This window comes from Micromys minutus (assembly GCF_963924665.1).
Source record: "Micromys minutus genome assembly, chromosome: 27".
In the NCBI taxonomy this organism is placed as follows: Eukaryota; Metazoa; Chordata; class Mammalia; order Rodentia; family Muridae; genus Micromys; species Micromys minutus.
Genome location: NC_137962.1, coordinates 19,021,824 through 19,023,702, shown reverse-complemented (window position 1 = coordinate 19,023,702; position 1,879 = coordinate 19,021,824). Strand labels below are relative to the sequence as shown.

At 58.6% G+C, this 1,879-nt stretch overlaps 1 protein-coding gene across 1 annotated transcript; it reads right to left on the bottom strand.

Moving 5' to 3' along the window:
• Positions 1-349: 349 nt before the first annotated feature.
• SP7 (Sp7 transcription factor) lies at positions 350-1,612 on the bottom strand (the record flags this gene model as incomplete). Its single annotated transcript, XM_080939359.1, has 1 exon — positions 350-1,612. Exon 1 carries the CDS (start codon positions 1,580-1,582, stop codon positions 350-352), a length of 1,233 nt encoding a protein of 410 aa, XP_080795485.1. The 5' UTR covers positions 1,583-1,612.
• Between the last annotated feature and the right edge of the window lie 267 nt (positions 1,613-1,879).

Sequence of the window (1,879 nt, the reverse complement as noted above, 5' to 3'; positions counted from 1 at the left end):
TAAGTGGGCTGACAACCTAGAAGCTTCGGGGGGGAGTGGCAAACAGGGTTGGGAAGCAGAAAGATTAGATGGCAAATAATTAATGAGAAAATGATGAGGTTAGATGGAACCTGTGAGAAGAAAAAGTTCGGGAGGTCTGAGCATGGGAACTAACCAGGGGCAAAGGCCTGAGAGAAGTTTGGCTAAAACAGAAGAGAGACGAGCTGAGAAGACGTGCAAAGAGAAAGCCTAGGGGAACAGAGAGAGAGCCCCCAGAGAATAGCATGCATTGCATAGGGAGAGCGAGGGGCAAGGAGGGGTCCACCGCACCAAGAGGACCCTGGAGCTAAAGATTTTCCTCTTCCCAAGCTCAGATCTCCAGCAGGCTGCTCTGCTCTGGGCTGCCTCCTGGGGCTTTTTCTGGGGGTGCAGGCGAGGTGGAAGATCGGGGAGGCTGATTGGCTTCTTCTTCCCCGACGCTGCGACCCTCCCCCAGCTCCTTAGAGCCGCTTGGGGGCGGCCCCGGACCTGGCTCCCCGTGGGTGCGCTGATGTTTGCTCAAGTGGTCGCTTCTGGTAAAGCGCTTGGAGCAGAGTAGGCAGGTGAACTTCTTCTCCCGGGTGTGAGTGCGCACGTGGCGCTCCAGCTCGTCGGAGCGCGTGAACCTCTTGCCGCAGAAAAGCCAGTTGCAGACGAAAGGCCTCTCGCCAGTGTGCCAGCGCAAGTGGGCTTTCAGATGCGAAGCCTTGCCGTACACCTTGCCGCAGCCAGGAATGTGGCAGCTGTGAATGGGCTTCTTCCTCAGCCCGGCCGCTGCTGCCCCCAGCCGCTCTAGCTCCTGACAGTTGGGACAGTCACAGGTAGACCGACCTGCCCCACTGCCTGCATATCCACCACTGCCCCCTGCACCTGCACCCCGGGGAGGTTTGCTTGCACCACTCCCCTCCAGTTGCCCACTATTGCCAACTGCCTTGGGCTTATAGACATCTTGGGGAAGGACATGCTGGGGTCCAGGTTGCAAGAGGTGGGGCGCCGGATAGGGAGCTGGGTTAAGGGGGGCAAAGTCAGATGGGTAAGTAGGCAGCTGGGGGTTCAGTGGAGGCTGGGCAGGGCCTGTGGACAGTGTCCCTTGTAGCCCATCACCCTGGCCCTGCCCACCACCTAGCCAGTTGCCCCCAGGGTGCATGTCCCACCAAGGAGTAGGTGTGTTGCCAGGACCTGGTGAGATGCCTGCATGAATGCCTGCCTTGTACCAGGAGCCATAGGGATGTGCCATATCCAGGGAAGTGTAGACACTAGGCAGGCAGTCAGAGGAGCCGTGCCCCTTGGGCACTAGTAGCCCTGGGTCTTGGGCACCAGTGGGCCCAGGAAATGAGTGGGGAAAGGTTGGGTAGTCATTGGCATAGCCAGAGGCTGGGGCCGGAGGGCTGCCTGCAGGGGAGAGGAGTCCATTGGTGCTTGAGAAGGGAGCTGGGTAGGCGTCCCCCATGGTTTTGGGGGCCGAAAGGTCAGCGTATGGCTTCTTTGTGCCTCCTTTTCCCAGGGCTGTTGAGTCCCGCAGAGGGCTGGAGCCGCCAAATTTGCTGCAGGCTGCTGTCAGCATGGCCAGGGGACTGGAGCCATAGTGCACTTCTTCCTGGAGAAAGAGAGAGCATAGGGTGAAGGGCATAGCTATAGGTCTGAGACCTCTTGATATGGAGAACAGCACAGAGCTTAGGGAGAGGTAGAGAGCAAAGGGAACTAGAGGCAAGATCGGTGTTCCACTAAGGCCTGGCAAGCCTGGTACTCTCGTCCAGCAGACAGGAAGAAGAGCCTCCTGAGGGGTCAGCAGGGACGCAAGTGCCTCTGAGGAAGAGCTAACATAAAAGCAGCAGCCAGCTGGCTGAGGTGAGATCCAAGG